Genomic DNA, 19,954 nt, shown 5'->3' on the forward strand with positions numbered 1-19,954 from the left:
TGCTCCCTTAGTTCATACAAGGCATCCCACATTTCTCTAAGTCCATTCCTTTTGTCATTTCTTTCCGCAAAATATTCATATTCTGTGATTCTTTTCAGCCGTTCTTGAATTTATAGGCATCTACTTGTTTACAATTCTTTGCTAACACAAAAAAAGTGCTCACCAGAAATATTTTTGTCCATAGGAGTCCTTTCCCTCTGGTTTCTGGAATATTTGCCTAGTAGTGCTATCACTATCAAGGAACAGTTTCACCTTTCTCCCTTCACAAACTAACTGCATGCTCATCCTTTGAGCATTTATCTGTGAGTGAATGGCTTTTGTTCTTATATTTGTATCTGTTCCCCAATTGGTTTCAGACCATTAGCAATAATAGTTAAGGTTTTCTTTTCTGTCCAGTTAACTTTTCTTTCTAGCTGCATTTATGTTTATGCAAAATTTTTCAATTCTATATAATCAAAATTGTGCTTTTGTTTTGATACTCAGTCTCGTTTGATTAATAATTCTCCCCCATCTACAGTTGTGAAAAGTACCTTGTTCCTTGAGTTAAGAGAATGAGTTCTTAACCAGGGATGTCTGAACCTTTAAAAAATGTTTTGGTAACTTTTAACATAATTGATTTCCTTTGTAGACCTATGTATTTTATTTTGTGCCCTTAAAAACATTCTCCCCCCTTCCCCCTCACCAGGGCAATGAGGGTTAAGTGACTTGCCCAGGGTCACACAACTAGCATCAAGTGTCTGAGGCCGGATTGTAACTCAGGTCCTCCTGAATCCAGGGCCCATGCTTTATCCACTGCGCCACCTAGCTGCCCCCCACTTAAAAACATTCTAAGGAGTCCATAGGCTTCCCCAGATTGCCAGATGGGTCCATGATGCAAAAAGGATCAAGAACCCCTGAGATAGAGGTTCTAAGGGTCAGGAGTGGAGAGCAAGCATCAGGGAGCTCTGGCCCTAAGTTACTGGTTGCCAAATTGGACAGTTCCAACAGGATGTCATCTCTGTGGAGATTCTACCCCTAGAACCTTACCTTTTCTGACCACTCATAGGTCTACCACCCTAATTCAGATCATTAGCACCTTTTTTGTTAGGCTACTGAAATAGCCCCATAATTTATCTCCTTGCCCCAAGTCTTTTTCTCACAATCTTCTCCTACTGCCAATGTGATGTTCCAGTACAAGGTCTGACCACACCAGTGATCCTCAAGAGGCTCCGGTGGCTCCTGCTTCTACGATAAAATGACTATACTTCTAGGCTGATGACATTATTCCCCTTCATACACTGTATCTGAGTCTAAACTGGCTTACTCCTTGCTATTGATTTCACATATTCTATCTCCATTCTGTTGTCCAGTTGATCCTGAGCCCAATTCCTATAATAAATTCCTTCTTCAGTTCTTAAATACCCTCACTTCCTTCAAAGCCCAGGTCAAGCACCATCCTTCCCATGAAACTGTTCCTAATACCCAACCTGCAGCTACTAGTGCTTCCCTTCAAAAATTACCTTGTTTTCTGCATATATTTTAAATGTACTTATGTGTACATGTTTCCCAACAGGATGTGAGCTCCCTAATAAGGCAGGGAATCTTGCATTTTGGTCTGTATCCCCACAAAGTAGGCAGTTAATAAATGTAAACTGATCAGAGTTCTTTCCATGATTCCAATAGGCTTCTCATAAATCTTCCCATGTCATCAAAGTATTTGGGGAAGGGATCTTCAAATAGGCATAGTTGGCTCTGACTTTTTGTACCCATTGCCTGTATTGTGTTCCGAGACAGCGGGAATGTAGCACCTGGGTCTCTTTCGGAACCCTGAGACCAACCATCAAGAAAGCTTATATAATGACAGTCCAAATATACTAGGGGGTTTTCACTTTCAGGGATTGGGGGCTATGGGGTGAGAAGATTCTCAAGCGTGAGGGGAAGATGCTAGAGTGACTTCTGTTGAGGGGTAAAGAGGTTCATTACCCCAGGGGATTGAAGGTGATCATGCTCCAGGAGGTTTATCCTTTCAATGAAAAGAAAACTGCTTGAGCATTGGGTTATGACAGCTGACAGCTGATTTAGAGATGACTGGATTGTCTGTTCTCAGATACCTTAGAATTCTAAGGATGATGGGGATCTTAGATGTTCTGCTCCACATAAATGATGAAACAGGCTGAGCAGTGTTGTTAGTGTAGAGCCTGTGTCAGTCTCCTCTGTTTCATTCAGTGCTTTTTCTATATTACTGGGGAACCTCTAAGAGATCACTAAATGTATATTTGATTCATTGTAATTAGACTTAAGCTCACCTTTGATTTTGAAGCCCAAAGTAGAACATACTGTATTTTGTATATGGCATGCATATAAACTTGTTCATAACTGGTCTCCATGGTCATTTTTTTTTTTTTTTTTGCGGGGCAATGGGGGTTAAGTGACTTGCCCAGGGTCACACAGCTAGTAAGTGCTAAGTGTCTGAGGCCGGATTTGAACTCAAGTACTCCTGAATCCAGGGCTGGTGCTTTATCCACTGTGCCACCTAGCTGCCCCACCATGGTCATTTTTTAAGTGAAAGAATAGTGTCCTCCACATACATGAGTTTCATTAGCAACCAAACATGGGTAGCTGATTAATTAGTGAACTCTGGGTGTTTTTGCTGCTTAATAAAGTTGTTTTTGAAGTGCCCTTTGGTTAACCTTCAGTCACTAGCGATTTTCATGTTACTCTTACGTGTTACTTACATTTTTTTTTTTAACTTTGTGTGTGTGTGAGAGAGAGAGAGGCAATTGGAGTTAAGTGACTTGCCCAGGGTCACACAGCTACTATCAAGTGTCTGAGGCTGGATTTGAACTCAGGTCCTCCTGACTCCAGGGCCAGTGCTCTACTACTATCTACTGCGCCACCTAGCTGCCCCTTAACTATGTTTTTTTTCTTTCTTTTAAAAAATATGTTACCTACATCTTAACAATCCATCAAATGTGTATTATGTATCTACTTTGCAGAGCACTGGGCTTGGCACTTCAGGTACAAAGTTTACATAAGACAATCCCTTTCTTCATGTGCCTATGCCATCTAGAAGTGGGAAGATGAAAAACATTTCTAAATAATAACTGGTATTTATATGATGCTTTATGAAGGTATACAAAACCCTTTACAGAAATGCTTTCATACAGTTCCCCAAACCATCCTCTGAGGGAAAACAAGGATTATCACCTCAGCCTTCTGGGTTAGAAAGGCTTGAAGGGCTGGTAACCCACCTGAATAACTTACACATCCAAAAGATATGTCTGTGGGAAGAATGAGGACCAAAAAAGGTCCTATGAAAAGACAGAGTAGGAATATACTTGAAAAGGTACAAGTGTATAGAACTAAATGTTATAGAAAAATTTTAAGTGGTATTTTAGAGTCCTGTGCAATGTTATTGGCTGTGCAAGCCTGGGGTAGTCACTTCACCTCACTGCCTTAGTTTCCTCATTAGTAAAATAGGGACTGTAATAGCACCAACCTCCCGTGGTGGTTGTGTGGTTTAGATGGGATAATATTTGTAAAGTGCTTGGCAAACCTTTAAGCGCTACATAAATGTCAGCTATTATCATGTTACAGCATGAGATTCAATTCAACACTCATTAAACACCTACTATGTGCACAACACCATGCTAGAATCTGGGAGACGACAAAACTACAAAACAATTTCCCACAAACATTCTGCTGTGGCTTAGCAACTCTTAATACAGTTAAGCACATAATTAAAGTGACAAGCAACAGGAAGTTGGATGTGCAGGTTATATTCCAGGCAATCTTAGAATCTATACTCTGGCTCTATTAGCTAAGGAGGGTCAAGGAAAAATCAATGAGCTGCTCAGGTATTAGACATGAGATATTTATTTTGTGAGACAATGCAAGTGACTGTAATTCCCCACATACTTCTGATTAAGTGCAATAGGAGACAGTCATGTGTGATCTCTACACAATAATGCACCTCGTCCTTTTATTTTTAGTTATTGCACAACAATCAAATCATAAAGACCAGTGAACAAGACATGCGGACTTTATGAAAGGCAGCTAAGCCTACATAATGAGAAATTAGAACTGGACACAAATGGAATGGTCAAGGAATAGGAATTTAGTCAGATAGAATGCAATTAAAAGTAACCAAAATAAATGTTCAAATATAATTTCTTCAATATATTAAATGCTCTCTTTAAATCACATCCAGGCAAGGTGCACATTTTTTTTTGTTTTTGTTTTTTTTTGTTTTTTCCTTTTTAAACCCTCCACTATTAGCTTAGTCGTGTTAGGTATGAATGGTAAATTATCCCATGTTACACAAGGTAATTTTGATTTGGGTCAAATGCTGCTTTGAACACAATGTAAAAAATAAGGTTGACTTTCTGAAACTAAATTAACATTCTGACACAAATACACAAAGTAAAATTTGGCAACATTAAGGAGATGTCACAAATGCTTATTCTCAGCTATGTAGTGTTCCAATATGCAAACTTTTGGTTTTAAATCTCACAATAGGATAAGAATTTAGGAGCAGTTCTCTTTCCATTTTGGCCATTATTTAGAAAAAGAAACTGTTCCTAAAACCAGTTTACAATGAACTTTAGTAAGCATTTTAATTCCTATAGAAAACTTCCAGGTGTAACACAGTAAACACTGGGTGGGAAGCCTGTGAAGTACAAAGGTCATCCCACTCCCCATTGTATCTAGATTCTTTTTCTAAAAGCAGAAAAATTGGATTTTTCTGGTCACTGGGTGCAATGTTAGACATTTTCATGTGTGCTCATGTTTCAAAAAAACATTCAGAGAAGTTACAAAGCACTGTGATTGTACCTCACTGGTAAAAGGCTTGGTATGGTTTGATCTCATGGCTTTGCCTGTTTCACAGAAGCCCACCATCCCCACCCTGTTTGAGAGTGTGTTAGTGTGTGTATATATTTTATGGCTACTTGCTTCCAAAGATGCGCAATTTAAATGTGAAAAAAAGTTGCTAGGCCTATCTCCTTGCTGCCAACAAAATCACTCATAGAGCCACCCTGCCCCACAAACGCTCGTCATCAGAATCACAACCCAAAGAGTTCCTTTGTACTGAGGCTGTCTTGAGGACCAGCGCCGGGGAAGCTGAGGAGAGAGGGAGTCTTCCCTTCCCTAGGCTCATCCCCTCCTTGCTTGCTGTTTGTCCCTTTGTTGCCAAGGCATTTTTGGTAGTCCAGGGAGGCAACAGCTCCAACTCTATCTTTTGCCTGCTTAGAACTTCTGGATAGGCTGGGATGATTTTTCATCTTCTGCCCAAGGCAAACCTTCACAGCTGACCCAGGGAGAGACACCTCACAGTGGAATGGGAACAGGCAGGCAGAGACATGGCAGAAGCAGGCCTTTGGGGGGCGGGAGAGAATCTCTGGCACAAGTGAAGGGCACAACTACAACACAGCTCAAAGAACCAAAAACCTTGATGATTAATCAGTCTCATAATACTGTAAACCGCAGGTCTTGACACGTCACAGTTGATCAGCAGCGGCTTCCACGGGTGGATCTTGGAGCAGACAGGAAGCTGATCGGGGATCCATGGCCGAGTGCATTATTGGGATATAAACATCATCCATGTTTGGCATGACAAAAATTTTCTGTAAAAACCATGAGAGAAAACAGGTTATAGATTTAGAAATTAGGACTTTGCCAAAGAATCTCCTGTTTTCCCTACCAAGTAAGTCATCCTACCCCATTCTACTTCCATCAGACTCATGTCATAGACTTTCTCAACTTCTCATTTCTGAAGTAAAGATTTTTAAAAGTATTCTAACAACAATTTTCATCTAGAAAGCTTAGTAACTGGCTTGGAACACAGTGAGTAACCTTGGCATCTTTGATATCTGACCAAAGCTTAGGATTTTTACCAACTACTCAGCTGAATTCTACTGTAACAAAATAGTATGACATTTGAAATTCACTATATTGGCCCCCCCCCCCAATATACTCCTCCTCCTCCTCCTCTTCTTTTTTTTTGCGGGACAATGAGGGTTAAGTGACTTGCCCAGGGTCACACAGCTAGTGAGTGTCAAGTGTCTGAGGCTGGATTTGAACTCAGGTACTTCTGAATCCACGGCTGATGCTCTATCCACTTCGCTGCCTAGCTGCCCCCCGCCTCTAAAACACCTTTATAAAGAAAGCAGAGGCTTAGAATTGTTCTAAAGGGCTATCAAAAATTACTAAGAAGTTGGCGTAATAGAATTTTTAATTCAGTTCTAAAGTTACAGCTCTATTTACATCTATTTCTTTTCTTCCTTTCACAGCCAATCTTCCAGAAAAAATTCATTGTGCTTCCACTTCTTCAGCTCCCAGTCACTTTTCAACAGCCCTTCCAATCTGGTTTCCAATGTTTCCACTGACAAACTGCAAAGCTACCATGGATGTCTCAGTTGCTAAATTTCATGGTCCTTTTCAATCCTTATCCTACTTGACTTCTCCCTGTTTTCTTCTTGTCCATAGCTTCTCTTTCCTGACTCCTTTGCTGGATCATCATTCACTTCCCACCTTCTAATTAGGAGTATCCTCAGGCTATATGTTGGGCCTTCCTTGCTTCCTCCTTTACTCTCCCTCTTTCTGTGAACTCATTTGCTGCCATGGGTCCAAATTTAAGTTCTACAGTTAATGCTCAAATCTATTTATTTTTAGGTTGTCTCCCTACCTCTAGTCCCACATCAACTTACTGCTGCATATCCAGCTACCAGGATGACCTATAGGCATTTCAGATTCCACAGAACCAAAGTAGACCTCGTAGAGGAACACAGATCATGTAGTCCAACCCATCATTTTACTGATGAGGAAACTGAGGCCTACGCAGGTTAAGTTCCTTGGCTAACATTATAAAGGGATTAATAAGTGGCAGACCGGAGATTCACACTCCTGTTTTCAAAAATCTGACCATCTTTCCACGTCACCACATTGCCCCCCAAACTTGCCCTTCCTCCCAGCTTCCCCATCTTTGTTCTGGTCACCCTGGTTCATAACCTTGGAGTCCTTCTTTGCTGCTCTCTCATCCCCTTACATGACAGCAGTTGCTAAGTCTTATACAACCCACCTCACTGCTTTGCTGGGATTTGTCCCCTTGTCTCTTCTTCTTCTTCTTTTTTTTTAGTGAGGCAATTGGGGTTAAGTGATTTGCCCAAGGTCACACAGCTAGTAAGTGTTAAGTGTCTGAGGCCGGATTTGAACTCAGGTACTCCTGAATCCAGGGCCGGTGCTCCCTTGTCTCTTCTAACATAGCCACTATATCTCAGTTCAGGTCCTCATTACTTCAAACTTAGACCGTTTGTTTTTAGTCTGGATTACTGCAGTGGCCTGTTAACTGGTCTCCCCTTCCTAACTGACCCCCCACACAACTGCCAAAATGATCATGTACCTCCTCCCCTGATAAAAATCTTCAGTGGCTCCCACTTGCCTCTAGGCTAAAACTCCTGCTCCGGCTCCAGCAGGCTTTTTCAGACTTACTTCATATTACAGCACTGTCTTTATATTCCAGCTAGACTGGCCTTCAGGCTGTGTCTCTTGCACTTCATGTTCCATGCCTGTGCTTCACACAGGCTATACCCTCAGAGCCTGGAATGGGCTCCTGGCTCTCCTGCATCTTAGAATCTTCAGCCCATCTACTCCCTCAGACTGAACAGCTTTCCCAACCACCCACTCCCAGGTGTGGGTGTACTCTTCTTCCTCTATGGACATCAGTAACTGATCACTGCTTGTGGATCAAATGATGTGTTCCTCTCATGGAAAACACTAAGTCCTCTGAGATCCAGGACTTCTTTGTCTACTTTAGCATCCCCAACACTTTACTCTCAGTAAGTGCTTAATAAATGTTTATTAAATCGAAGCAATGTTGCCTCTAATGCAGGGAAGCATTTACCACCAAATGAAGCAAAATGGGGAGAAGAAACTCAGCAAGTCTCCCGATTTTTAAATTCCTCAAATTCAAGGAGCCTATATTCCAACTGCTACAGTATGTGGCTGTAATTTCACTTGCCATAAGTGGTTTCAGACAATGACTTTTAAAGGCCCTTAATAACTGAAACTCTCATTTTATGAGACTGAAATGCTCATTACCAGTTGTGGGCTAGGATACTTGTGGAATTGGGAAAGACTGAGTTAACCCCCATACTTTACCACCCTGGTGCTTATGAGCCAAGATACAATGGAACAGACCTGGGGCAGCTTGAGTTAACTTTACCACCTGTGCTCCTCCCCCTCCAGCTGCCACCCCCCCCCCCAATCTGGGATATAACTGGTTCCAGTAGGTAAGGAGAATATAAAAATAATTTTGGCAGAGAGCTCCTGAGATCCAGGGTACTTCCTTGCTGAGTGTACTGGTCAATAACATTTACTATTTGTATGGCTAAGAACTGAAAGAGTTCATGACTCAAAGGCTAGATGACATAGCAAATGTACCTGAAACTCTTGTTCCAATTTCTTTTCTATCCAATCAGTCACATGAACTATAGTCACTTCTCTCTCACCAAGTTTTGGCCGAGCCTTCAGCTCCACATGTGGTGGCTTTCGGAAGCCATACCTTTAAAGAAAACACAAATACATAAGTACGATTTTTTCATAAACAAAGATCTCCAGTATGGGCTATCATAAAAAGATGTATTATGCAACAAAAATAAGACTGTTTTTAGTACCATTTAAAATGTGAACTGATAGTAGAGACACATCAAAATAATATTGATTCAACTGCTGTCGGGGACATAAGAGAAGTGCAGGAAGCTCCTTCCAAATCTCTTTTGGTCCTTTAAGTATCATGGTGCTGCTATCTATGATGCCAAATGAATGAATAAATGCCCATTGCAACACTGATTTCCTTGGAATATAGCTATAGAGAACAATAAAGCTGTCATTTCTGCTTTAGAGTTCTGTGGTGGATGTTTAGAAGGCCAGCCAGAGTCAAAGATCACTGACAGGTTCTAGAATGACTTAACAGTACAGGTTCCTGTATAGCCAAAAGGCAATAAAACTGTGTATACTCTTTGACCCAGCAATACTACTACTAGGTCTGTATCCCAAAGAGATCATAAAGAAGGGAAAAGGATCTGCATGTACAAAAATATTTATAGTTGCTGTTTTTGTGGTGGCAAAGAATTGGAAATCAAGGGAATGCCCATCAATTGGGGAATGGCAAAACAAATTGTGGTAGATGAATGTAATGGAATACTATTGTGCTGTAAGAAATGATGAGTGGGGTGCTCTCAGAAAAATCTAGAAAGACTTAGATGAACTGATGCTGAGTGAAATGAGCAGAACCAAGAGAACACTGTACAGAGTATCAACAATATTGTGTGATGATCAGGGTGGCTAGGTGGCGCAGTGGATAAAGCACCGGCCCTGGATTCAGGAATACCTGAGTTCAAATCCGGCCTTGGACACTTGACACTTACTAGCTGTGTGACCCTGGGCAAGTCACTTAACCCCCATTGCCCCGTGCAAAAAAAAAAAAAATTGTGTGATGATCAACTGTGATAGACTTAACTCTTCTCAGCAATACCATGATCCAAGATGATGCCAAAAGACTCAAGGTGGAGAATGCTCTCCACATTCAGAAAAAGAACAATGGAGTCTAAATGTGATTGAAGCATACTATTTTCACTTTTGTTGTTACTTTTTTGTTGTTGTTAAAGTTATTCTTTCTTGCGTTTTTTTCTTTTGTTCTGATTATTCTATCTCCCTTTTAAATTGTAAAAGTATTTTATTATTTTCCAGTTACATGTGAAGATAGTTTTCAACATTTGTTTTTATAAGATTTTGAGTTCCAAATTTTTCTACCTTCCTCCTTTCCCTCAACCCTCCCCCAAGAAAGTACTCTGATATAGGTTATATATGGACAATCACATTGAACATATTTCTGCATTAGTCATGTTATGAAAGAAGAATCAGAACAAAAAGGGAAATACCTTGGGGGTAAGGGGAGGTAGAAATAGTATGGTTCAATCTGCATTCAGATTCCACAGTTCTTTTTTCTAGATGTGGAAAGCATTTTCCATCATGAGTCCTTTGGAATCGTTTTGCTAAGAAGAGTTAAGTCTATCATAGCTGATCATCATACAATGTTGCTATGCTATGTACAATGTTCTCCTGGTTCTGCTCAATTCACTCAGCATCAGACCCCTTAAGTCTTTCCAGGTTTTTCTGAAGTCTGCCTGCTAATCATTTCTTAGAGCACAATAATATTCCATTACATTCATTTACCACAACTTGTTCAGCCATTCCCCAACTGATGGACATCCCCATAATTTCCAATGCTTTGCCACAACAAAGAGAGATGCTATTTTTTTTGTACATGTGAATCCTTTTCCCTTTTTTATGATCTCTTTGGGATACATACCTAGTAGTGGTATTACTGGGTCCAAGGGTATGCACAGTCCCATGGCCCTTTGGGCACAGTTCCAAATTGCTCTCCAGATCAGTTCACCACTCCACCATCAATGTTCCAATTTTTCTACATCTTCTCCAACATTTATTATTTTCCTTTTTTGTCACATTAGTTAATCTGATAGATGTGAGATGGTACCTCAGAGTTGTTTTAATTTGCATTTCTTTACTCAATAGTGATTTAGAGCATTTTTTTCATATGGCGATAGCTTTGATTTTTTTTTCATCTGAAAACTGCCTGTTCATATCCTTTTTTTTCTTTTTTGTGGGGCAATGAGGGTTAAGTGACTTGCCTAGGGTCACACAGCTGGTAAGTGTCAAGTGTCTGAGGCCAGATTTGAACTCAGGTCCTCCTGAATCCAGGGCCAGTGCTTTATCCACTGCACCACCTAGCTGCCCCTTTTAGTCCATTTCTCAATTGGGAAATGACTTGCATTCTTATAAATTTGATTTAGTTCCCTGATTCTTCTCTTACAACATGACTAATGTGGAAATGTTTAACATGATTGTCATTTATAATCTATATCAGATTACTTGGGAGGGGGGAGGGAAGGGAGGATGGGAGAAAAATTTGGAACTCAAAAAAATATCCTTACATCTAATTGGAACAACATTTTTAAAAAATTTAATTTAATTTTAAAAAAGACTTTAAAAAACTTGTACAGGTTCCTGGTAGCCTTTGTTGCCTCTGACACTGAAAAGCTGCATTTGCAACTTTGGAAAGACCTACTGGGTCAGCACTTACTTAAAAAAAAAATCTCTATATCCTAGATATTTTGGTATTTCCTACCTCTCCTATAACAGAGAAAAACAATTAAGTGAAAATATTCAATATAGTAATTATATCTGACAATGTATACAATATTCTGTGTCTGTGTTTCAGTAGTCCCCTATTTCTCTGCTGAGAAGGAAGAAATAAGTTCCATGATTTGGTTTCTCAATTACTCAGTCTTTCCTTAATGATATTTTCATTGTGTAGTCACTGTGTATTCTGTTCCCTTGGTTCTTCTTATTTTGCTCTGCATCGGTTCAAGTAAATCTTCACACATTTCTCATATTCATCATTTCTTACTCCAAAATATTTCATCACATTCATGTACCATACTTTTCTCAGCCATTCACCAAGTGATGGGCACTCACTTTGTTTCCAGTTATTTACTACTACCTAGTGCTACTATCAATATTTGGTCTTAGGCTCCCTGCCTCAGATTCCCCTCTTCTCTCATCTATCTTCCACAGAGCTGCTAAAATGACATTCCTAATGTACAGGTTAGGCCATGCCATTCCTCCTCTGCCAGAAGCTTCAGTGGCTCCCTTTGCCCAGAGAATGAAAGAAAAACTCCAATCTCCTCTTCTTGACTTCCAAAGCCCTTCACCATCTGGCTCCAGATGATCTCTCCAGTCTGATCATCCATTACTCCCACTAACTCATTCTACACCCCCACCAAACTGGCCCACTTTCAGCACCTCATACATAACATTCCAGCTCTCATCTCCAGGCCTTTTTGCAGGCTGCCCCACCCCCTAGAATGTTTTCCCTTCCTCCTCTCTGCCTCTTGGAACCCCCAAGCTCCCTTCCAGGCCCAGCACAAGTACTACCTTCTTCAAGAGGTTCTCCCAATTGTTAGTTCCCCTCTCCTCCACTATAGCATATTTATTTGGGGGATAGCTTGTATTTATTTGTGATCTGGTAGTAACCCAGTAGAATATAAGGTCCTGAAGGGCAGGAATCATCTCAGCTTTGTATTTGTATCATGAATACCTAGCACATGGTAGGTGCTTAATAAATGTCTGATTAACTGATAGATACTTCACTACCATCTCTCTTTGACTTTCTTAGAGTATTTGCCCAGTAATTGGATTGCTGGATTAAAGGGTATAGACAATTTAAAAACAACTAACTCCCAGGGCCTTTAGCAACTTAGGTCCCCTTGCCAGGCAATCAGTCCAAGCCTTGCTAGAATGACTGTTCTGCTTGCATAATTAAAAAAACAAAAACCAAGCTGAAACCCAAAAGGGTCAAACGATTTCACAGCTCTACTGATTTGTTTTATGAGTGCCTCTGCTCCCACACCTCTTCTCCTCCTCCCCTCCTTCTCAGTGCATATCATTCAGACAACTTCCCTTGCTATCTCCTTCTTTACTCCTTTCTCACTGCCAGACGCAGCCCCCACACTTAATCCTGCCCTTTCCTGTCTTCTCTAGCAGACTGAATCTACAGTGTAACAAATGGAATGATGCCACCTGCTGGAGACCTACTGTAGGAAAGCTCTGCCATGAGGAGAAAGCGTCTGAGGGCAATCCATGAGGTTTTCCTTGGCATCAGGAAGTGATGTTTGCTCGTGGGTACTATAAAAGTGACGTTTGCTCGTGGGTCTATAAAAGAGGCAAGGCTTGTTCTCTTGGTCTCTTTCTGGATGACCTCAGGGGGGAGAGGAGCTGGAGACATTGGCTCCCTGAGATAGACAGCTGAATCTAGGCCTTTCTCTCTCTCTTCACCAAATTCTTATTCTCCTTAATAAATGCTTAAAAGTCTAACTCTTGCTAAAGCTTATAATTTATTAGTGACCACTCATTAGATATTTTAGAAAGACTAGCTAGAATTTTAGCCCCTTACAACAGTCTTTCCCATTCACTCTCCTCTCTTCAAACTCTCCCTGTCTCCTGGCTACTTCCCTGGTGCCTACAAACACACTGATATTCCCCCATCCCTAAAAAACCACTCATTAGATCTTACCATCCCACAGCACGGCTTTGATTGAGGAGGGTATGGTAGGAAAGGAACAAGAGCAAGAATAATATTTTTTAAAGTTAGATCATATTCTACCTCACACAGCTTACAGGTCAACTCTGGCTGAGAATATAATTAGTATCCAGAACCTCCAATTCAACAAATCCCCCTCCCATACTGGTGTGTGTTTGGAACTGCTGGCAGTCCCTGATCCAAGATGTTCTAGGAAGATGATGTCTTATTGAGATCTGAGTCCTGGTGCAAGAGACAATGATGTGACAAGAGTGGAACCATTATCATCATAGATAAAAGCCTCTTCTTCCTTATTACAACATAGCTCAAGACTGGCATGGCCAGGGGTGAGGAGCATGCAAAGTGGACCATCATGCACCTGGCTTCCCACTCACTGAAAATGAGATTTTTCTAATGCATGAAGACCAATCCAATGTGATTTAATCTTTTGCAAAAGAATGTGAAACCAAAACCTAGTTAACCATCACTAAACTAAACCAAACCATGGTGAGCTGATGAAAAAACATTTGGGATTTCTGTGGTTAGGAATATGCTGCTTTCAGTCATCAAACAATGAAGTGTCCCAGGACCTTGTAACGTCAAAGTAAAGATACCTGAAAGAAAGAGCAAAGTCTTGTTCTACATACCATATTCGGTCAGTTGGAGGAGGTGGAATGTTAACTGCTAAGGTTCCTTTACACTCTTGTATTTCAACAGTGAGAAGCAGTGGAGTATTTGAGACTTCCTCAATCTTCTTTTTAATAAATTCTGTCTCTGTTGCTTTTTGGAAATATTTTGACTTCGTGATTTTGTCCACAAACCTCATAATCTTACTTGTCCGGTATCCACCAACATACCTTCAAATTAGAATAGGAAAAATCAAGTTACTGTAAGAAGTGCTGCTTTTTCAAAAGCCATCTAGTTATTTTTTTTTTTGGTGGGGCAATGAGGTTTAAGTGACTTGTCCAGGGTCACACAACTAGTAAATGTCAAGTGTCTGAGGCTGGATTTGAACTTAGGTCCTCCTGAATCCAGGACCGGTGCTTTATCCACTGTACCACCTAGCTGCCCGCCCCCCCCCCCCCCCCCCCCCCCCGGCCCAATCTAGTTCTAGTGGCTCGAGTGAAAACCTTTTTTTTTTTTTTAAATACTGTCCATGTTCTGACTTAGAGGCAGCTATGGCATAGTGGTCTTGGAACCATGAAGACCTAGGTTCAAGTCTGGCCTCTGATATATACTGGCTGTGTGATTCTGGGCAAGTCACTTAACAGTTCTGGGCAACTCGCTAAGACCTTAGACTGCAGAGAAGATGCTAACCTAAATTGATAGGAGTTTCCTTATTCATGAATTTCCTAGAAAAATATATCCATAGGTTTAGTACCTACCCCTCTCTTCAATCTTGAGAGGCAGACAGTTGCTAGAGGACTGGCCTATACTAGATGTGTGATTGTAAGCAAATCCTCCCAATGATTTAGACAACTCTGGAAGACTCTTTAAGTTACAGATGAGTTGTCCATCTGCATGATCTATGACCTGTATCAGTGGAAGAGTTTCCTTACACAAAATTTGCCACACTAATGAAATCACAGCTCTGTATGGGGGAAAAAAAAGGGAGAAGCAGCTCCATCCACTCTGAGAATACAGTAAGAAAGTACATGAGATTTGGTGATATAAAAAAAAATGAATTACATATAGACATCATTTTTCACCACGGCCAAAAGCATCTCACACATTAATTAAAAAAAAACAACCTCTCAGATATTAGAATATAGTAAGAATACTCTAACATTCCTGTTAAATAAATGTTATAACAAGTGATATCAATGACCCCAGATTTAAACTCGACTTTAATCTCACTAAATCACCACCTTATGTTTTTAAGGTCATACCACATGTGTATATTCTCTCCCCAACTAGACTGACAACTCTAAGAAAAGGTACTATGGGTTAATTTTTATAGCATTTCCCTTCTCTACAACATCCAGTGACAGTCTCCACAATCACTGGAGTAGCTGACAAAAAGTCTCTTTTCCAGTTCATGTTCTCACAACATCACCAAACAATGCCTACTCAATGAATGGCCTAAATGAAATAATGCTACACAGCTTTAACCAAAAAGTCAATAAGTATAGCAGCTGGCAGAGTAGGGAACTGCGTTTTTATGTCTCATTTTCTAGTGGAAAAAATGCTCTAAGAAGTATTTTGGCTTAGAAAATTACTAGTTTTGAAGAATAGCGCTCATAAGCAGTCATTTCAAATAAGGGCAGCAAAGCTTTAGTATCAACCCATTTGACCTAATGATTCTTTGCCTCATACATAAGATTTCATAAATGGACAGAGTATAAAATTTCCTTTAATTAAGTACTGAATCACTTGGTTTCCTTTTTTCTTTTTGCAGGGCAATGAGGGTTAAGTGACTTGCTCAGGGTCACACAGCTAGTAAATGTCAAGTGTCTGTGGCTGGATTTAAACTTAGGTCCTCCCGAATCCAAGGCCAGTGCTTTATCCACTGTGCCACCTAGCTGCCCCATCACTTAGTTTCTTTATAGTTAGCTCTTGGAATGCAGTATTTCTCTGACTAGTTTAAGCTTCTCATATTGAGAATTTTATGTCATCGGTCCAAAGTATCAAGTGTTATATTTACAATGAACTGCTAAGATACAAAACACACAGGAAGTCAGATATTTAAGAGTTGTTAGATTATCCCAATCTTCAACTTTCACTGAAGGGGATGACCTTAGGATTTCTGCTGCATAACTAGAAATTAGTTTCTATGAACCAAACATAGAGGAGGAGCTTCCTAGAGAAAGCAGGAAATGTTACCTAGTTTCTTTCCTTTCAGTATACAATCAACATTACAGTCTAGTATCTCAGTAACGGGGGCTCTCCACCCCAGGGGAAGAACTCCACCTATACTGGTGCTCTCTTTCTTTTGTTAAGGGAGTCAGCATGATGAAGCATTTAGCTTTAGGACTCTGATTTTTTTTTTTTTTTTAGTGAGGCAATTGGGGTTAAGTGACTTGCCCAGGGTCACACAGCTAGTAAGTAAGTGTTAAGTGTCTGAGGCTGGATTTGAACCCAGGTACTCCTGACTCCAGGGCCGGTGCTCTATCCACTGCGCTGCCTAGCCGCCCCCTAGGACTCTGATTTTAAGCATGACGCATTGCCTATTAAAGCCCAAAGCTCTCAATTCCACAAAGTCCACAGTGAGGGAATTCACTGAAACATTTAAGATGGGGAGAGGGAAGAGGAAAAATGTTCTGAACCACAAACCCTTCAGTGCCTGGAGTGAGCTGCTTGTCTCCACCAACCACTTCTGAAGCATCATCTTCATCGGAGGAGCCAGCACTGGAGGATTCTTCATCACTGTCGGCAAGGCAATATGCCCTTGGCCTGAAACTGAACAAGAAAGAGTCACCACCAAGCTTCTGTGGGTTGGCAAGCTTTAAAAAATAGTGATCACACAAACACAAGAAGCCAGGAGGGACTAATGAGACCGGCACATTTTAATATCCTCTTCTGCCCACCCCAAATAAATAAGCTAACCCCAGAGTCCGCGAGTCTGATGAGTCATACAGGAGACAAGCTGGTCCAAACACAGGCTGAACGTTTTTCCTTAAAATCTGTTTTGCATAGAACTTGTGTTCAGTTTATGATCTTACATTTGGTTACCATAGACATTATTCCTTACATCTCACTGGTCTTCCTAGCAGGAAGGAGCAGAAACAGTAGCAATAGCTTTTCTCTGTGGGGATGCACGAAACATGTTCCTGCAGCCTTGGCTGTAATGTAAGGGAGGCAGGTACTGCATCCAGTTCCTGAATCCTTTAGAGAAAGGCAGCTCACTGCAAAGATATTAACTCTTCCTTCCACTGTGACATCTGGGGCCGGAAAAGACCCACTAGAGATAGGTAATAGGAGAGGATTCTCAGAAAGCCCCTTCACCAAAGAGTCTGCACTTTGCCCAGCACAAATTTGTAGTTGGACTCTCCTCCTTTCCACCTGTAGACAGATGACCCCAAGTCGGAGGGTTTTTCTGCCCTGAAATGGAGCAGAAAAGGGGGTAGGGGAGGGAGATAGGAGCAGCTGAATCCCAGGGGAGTAGTGAGGTTGCAGTGAGGTTCTGCTGGAAAGAAGGAGAGGAGAGTGGGCAAGTGAGTGGGGCTCATCTGTGTTAAGAGTACTCAGAGCCCTGAAGACAAAGAGGCTACTCCACAAATGGGAAAGAGGTAGAAGTAATTATTTTTCAGTGTATTTTTTCCCCCTTCAAAAATACCCTGTTTTAATGGTGCAGCTTATATTTGGACCAATACTGTAAATTTATTTAAAGGGATAATAATTTGAGACCAAAAGACTTCTTTGGCATGCATCAACAAACAGGAGAGTAGTTCAACACATTCTATGTATATAAAGTGCTTTGCAAACCTTAAAGCACTTTGTAAATGCCAGTTATTATTCAATGGAATGCAATGGTTTTTATCAAAAATGCTGGCCATGTTGAGTTTGTGGATAAATGGAAAGATGGTAATGATTTCAAGGGTGAGATGACATGCTGTCTCAGGGGAATCCTTCACCAATGACAATAGTAGTCTCTTTGGTTAAGTCACTTGACTTTGCATCCCAAATCTCTGAAGCTGCCCTGGCTAGGTTTTCATAAAATCAGCTTTGACTCTAAAGACCTCTTTGTAGCAGAAACTCATAGCACCACTTGGGGTTTCCCCATCTTATGCTTTCCTGGCCATTATCTGAGCTCTTCAGGGTCAGAGATAAGGTCAATGGCCACTAACAGCTGTCTGAGGAATCTTTAACAAGTAACTTAACAGAGATACTTAAAAGCTGTCTCAGAAAAGTGGAGTTATTTTTTTGCCAGCTGTTCAAAAAACACCCATTAAGCACCTACTATGTGCTACACACTGTCTAAGCTCTACACATACAAAGAAAGGCAAAAGATAGTCCCTGCCTTTGAGAAGCTCATAATGTAATGGGGGAGAAAATATGCAAACAACTGTACAGACCATATGATAAACAGGAAATGATCAACAGAGGGAAGACATTAGAATGAAGAGGGGTCAGGAAAGGCTTCCTGTGGAAGGTACGATTTTAGCTGGGACCTGAAGGAAGGCAGGAGGTGGGGAAGAGGCGGGAGAGCCCCGGAGGCAGTGGGGGAGACCAAGCGTCTTGTTTTAGGAACAACCTGGAAATCAGTGTCATAGGATCACATGTAATTGGTGGGAAGGCTGTGAGTAACCTGTAAGGTGGGAGGGAGGGGAAGTTATGAAGGGCTTTCAAGGCCAGACAGAGCATTTTACATGTGATCCTCGTGGTGATAGTGAACTACTAGAGTTTATCGAATAGAGTCATGCTCAGATCTGCATTTGAGAAAAGTCACTTTTGTATCGGAGTGGAAGACAGGCTAGAATGGGAAGAGATCTTTGGTAGGAAGACCAACCATCAGGCTACTGTGGCAGTCTAGGGCTGAGGAGGTAAAGGCCTATACAAAGGTGATAGCATCAGAGAAGAGGAGAGAGTATAGGTGAGAGGTGTTATAAAGGCAAACTCAACAGGTCTTGGTAACAGATTAGATATTGGGGAGGGGGGCAAGTGAGCAAGAGAGAGTCAAGGATGACACCTAGGTTGTGAGCCTGGATGTCTGGGAAGATGGTGGTGCCTTCAAAGGTAACAGGGGAGTTTGGAAAAGGGAAGGGGCTGGGGAAGAGATAATGAATTCAGTTTGGGACATGTTGCATTTAAGTTGTCTATAGTACATCCGGTCTAGGCAGCTGCAGATGGGAGACTCATCAGCAAAGAAATAACTCAATCCATGGGAGATGATGATATCACCAAGTCAACAATATAACAGAAGAAGAGAAGAGGGCTCAGGGCAGAAGCTTGAGGGAAATCCAAGGTTAGCAGGACAATCATGTTTGGTGGGCGTGACCTGGAGAAAGATCCTGCAAAAGTGACTGAAAAGAAGTCAAGAAGTGGCAGGAGAATCAGAAGAGAAGAGTGCTCTGAAAAACTAGGGAGCATAAAGAGAAGAGGGTGATTGACAGTGTCAACAGCTGAAGAGGTCAAGAAGGATGAAGACTAAGAAAAGGACGTTAGATTTGGCCCACGAGGGAGCATTTCTGATTGAATGATAAGCTTGGAAATCAGCCTATGGAGAGTTAAGAAGAGAGTGGGAAGAGAAGTGGAGGCATCTATCATACATAACCTTCTCAAAAGAGCTTAGCCACAAAAGGGAGATATGGGATGACAGTTAGAAGGGATGGCAGGAAGTCTGGGAGAGACATGGGCATGTTTGTAGGCAGCAGAAAAGCAGCCAGTTAATCAGAAAAGACTGAAGATATGTAAGGGGAATGGGGACATGAGAGAGGATAGCTGTCTTTTTGCTAAGCAAAAGGCACACAAATTGCAATAGACTATTTTCCTCTTAGATTTTTCCTGAGTCAGATTTTTAAAAACCAGGGTCACCAGTAGGTGCTTTGTTTTCCCCCATTCCAAAACATTTAGCCTAAAGGTGAATGCCCTTGCCCATTTTGTTCCTTAGAAGGTCCAGTTAGTACCTCTTGTACTAACAGTCTGTAAACATATAATACAGAAGGCTGATACGTTCTTGCACAATGGCCTGTCCTCTGAAGAGACTGGCAAATCCTTGTCCTTTTCAGCCAAGGCATTTGAGGGGGTTGTCTCAGCACTAACATTGCTGGGAAAATATCAGGCTTCTGAAACTTCTATTTTTGCTAAGAGCAAGATGACCCAGCAAGGTCAAGTCAGTTTTGTTTCTCACTTGTTTCTAGGCAGCCACAGTCTTTG

The 19,954-nt window shown here is 41.2% G+C and overlaps 1 protein-coding gene across 1 annotated transcript in view; it reads right to left on the reverse strand.

Annotated features, from left to right (window-relative positions):
• Nucleotides 1–3,080: 3,080 nt before the first annotated feature.
• Nucleotides 3,081–19,954, reverse strand: part of TEX2 (testis expressed 2) — a 161,371-nt gene continuing 144,497 nt past the window's right edge. Inside the window, 4 exon segments of the mRNA XM_043963451.1 lie at nucleotides 3,081–5,603; nucleotides 8,419–8,539; nucleotides 13,786–13,995; nucleotides 16,412–16,537. Of these exon segments, the coding sequence (XP_043819386.1) occupies nucleotides 5,478–5,603; nucleotides 8,419–8,539; nucleotides 13,786–13,995; nucleotides 16,412–16,537 (583 nt within the window). The 3' untranslated portion in view covers nucleotides 3,081–5,477.

This window comes from Dromiciops gliroides, chromosome 4 (assembly GCF_019393635.1).
Source record: "Dromiciops gliroides isolate mDroGli1 chromosome 4, mDroGli1.pri, whole genome shotgun sequence".
Taxonomy (NCBI): domain Eukaryota; kingdom Metazoa; phylum Chordata; class Mammalia; order Microbiotheria; family Microbiotheriidae; genus Dromiciops; species Dromiciops gliroides.